The sequence below is a fragment of the Gekko japonicus genome, unplaced genomic scaffold (genome assembly GCF_001447785.1).
Source record: "Gekko japonicus isolate JY-2015 unplaced genomic scaffold, Gekko_japonicus_V1.1 scaffold3528, whole genome shotgun sequence".
Classification (NCBI taxonomy): Eukaryota; Metazoa; Chordata; class Lepidosauria; order Squamata; family Gekkonidae; genus Gekko; species Gekko japonicus.
Genome location: NW_015163717.1, coordinates 98,331 through 99,576, shown reverse-complemented (window position 1 = coordinate 99,576; position 1,246 = coordinate 98,331). Strand labels below are relative to the sequence as shown.

The following is a 1,246-nucleotide window of genomic DNA, read 5'->3' as shown; positions in this document are numbered from 1 at the left end:
ATTCCCTTTTGAAGCCGGCCATGCTTGTAGCCGCCACCACTTCCTGTGGCAGTGAATTCCATGTGTTAATCACTCTTTGGGTGAAGAAGGACTTCCTTTTGTCCGTTCTAACCCGACCGCTCAGCAATTTCATGGAGTGCCCACAAGTTCTTGTATTGTGAGAAAGGGAGAAAAGGACCTTTCTCTACCTGCTCTTTCCCACGCATAATCTTGTAAACCTCGATCATGTCACCCCTCAGTCGTCGTTTCTCCAAGCTAAAGAGCCCCAAGCGTTTTAACCTTTCCTCATAGGGAAAGTGGGTTTAGAGTTTCCAGCCTGTCCCAAACCCCAGTTTGGAAAATCAGAGCTACTTATGCAACCAGGATCTAGAAGCTGGTCTCTTAAGTGAGTCTTGTTGGGGAGGGGCGGGGGGGGGGGCGGCTGGTTACCAACAATTTAGGAGCTCACCTGATTGGCCCCCTCTGGGCGCTCTCTTTCCCCCGTCCAGAATATATGTACAAAGTGATGAAGCAGAATAACTTTGCCCTGCCGCGGGAGGTAAGTGAAACAAGGCCATGGCTGACGTGTTATACCTATGCTCCAGAATTCAGAGCCAGGGGTTGGGGGCAGTGTTACACAAATAGGCGGTCTCCTAGTTAGTTGGGAGTGTGTGTGTTTAGCGTTAAATGAGACAAAGTGAGAAGGGGTAACTGGGATTCTCCACCAATATTTACGGGGATTTTTCCCTTAAGAGAACTCTCGAAATCAACCAGGCAGATGTTCCACCGGAAAGGTTTTCATTAAAAGAGAATAAAAGAATAGAACACGCATACAAACACAGGCTAGCTAAAAGGAAATCAGGGGGGAAAGGGGAAAAAGCAATTTCGGGGAAGGCGATAGTTACCAGTCTCGAAGAAAGAGGTCCGTGGAGGCAGCAGCAAAATGACCAGCATTTCACGGTGAGGAGAGAAGACCCAACAGATGGGGGGTGGGGTGAGCATGGATCCAAGAACACACATACATACTGGTGGCTCGGGATTCTAGATATAGGGCAAAATGCTCCCTGGGACAAGCTGATGTATTTGCCTCCAAAACAATAACATGATGTTTTTTTGGAGGTGAAAGGTGGTTTGGGAGAAGCTTGATGGGTTTTCCTGAGGTGGACTATAGGTGTAAATGGGGCTTGATGACCTTGTAAGTACCGGATGGGAAAAGATACCAGGTTTGGTGAAAAGAATTAAGTGTTGCTAATTAGGGTAAACTGAT

The 1,246-nt window shown here is 47.5% G+C and overlaps 1 protein-coding gene across 1 annotated transcript in view; it reads left to right on the top strand.

Annotated features, from left to right (window-relative positions):
• Nucleotides 1-1,246, top strand: part of MIOX (myo-inositol oxygenase) — a 26,373-nt gene that overhangs the window by 22,869 nt on the left and 2,258 nt on the right. Inside the window, exon 8 of the mRNA XM_015407860.1 lies at nt 489-538. Coding sequence (XP_015263346.1) covers nt 489-538 — 50 coding nt within the window. The remainder of the gene's footprint in view (nt 1-488; nt 539-1,246) is intronic.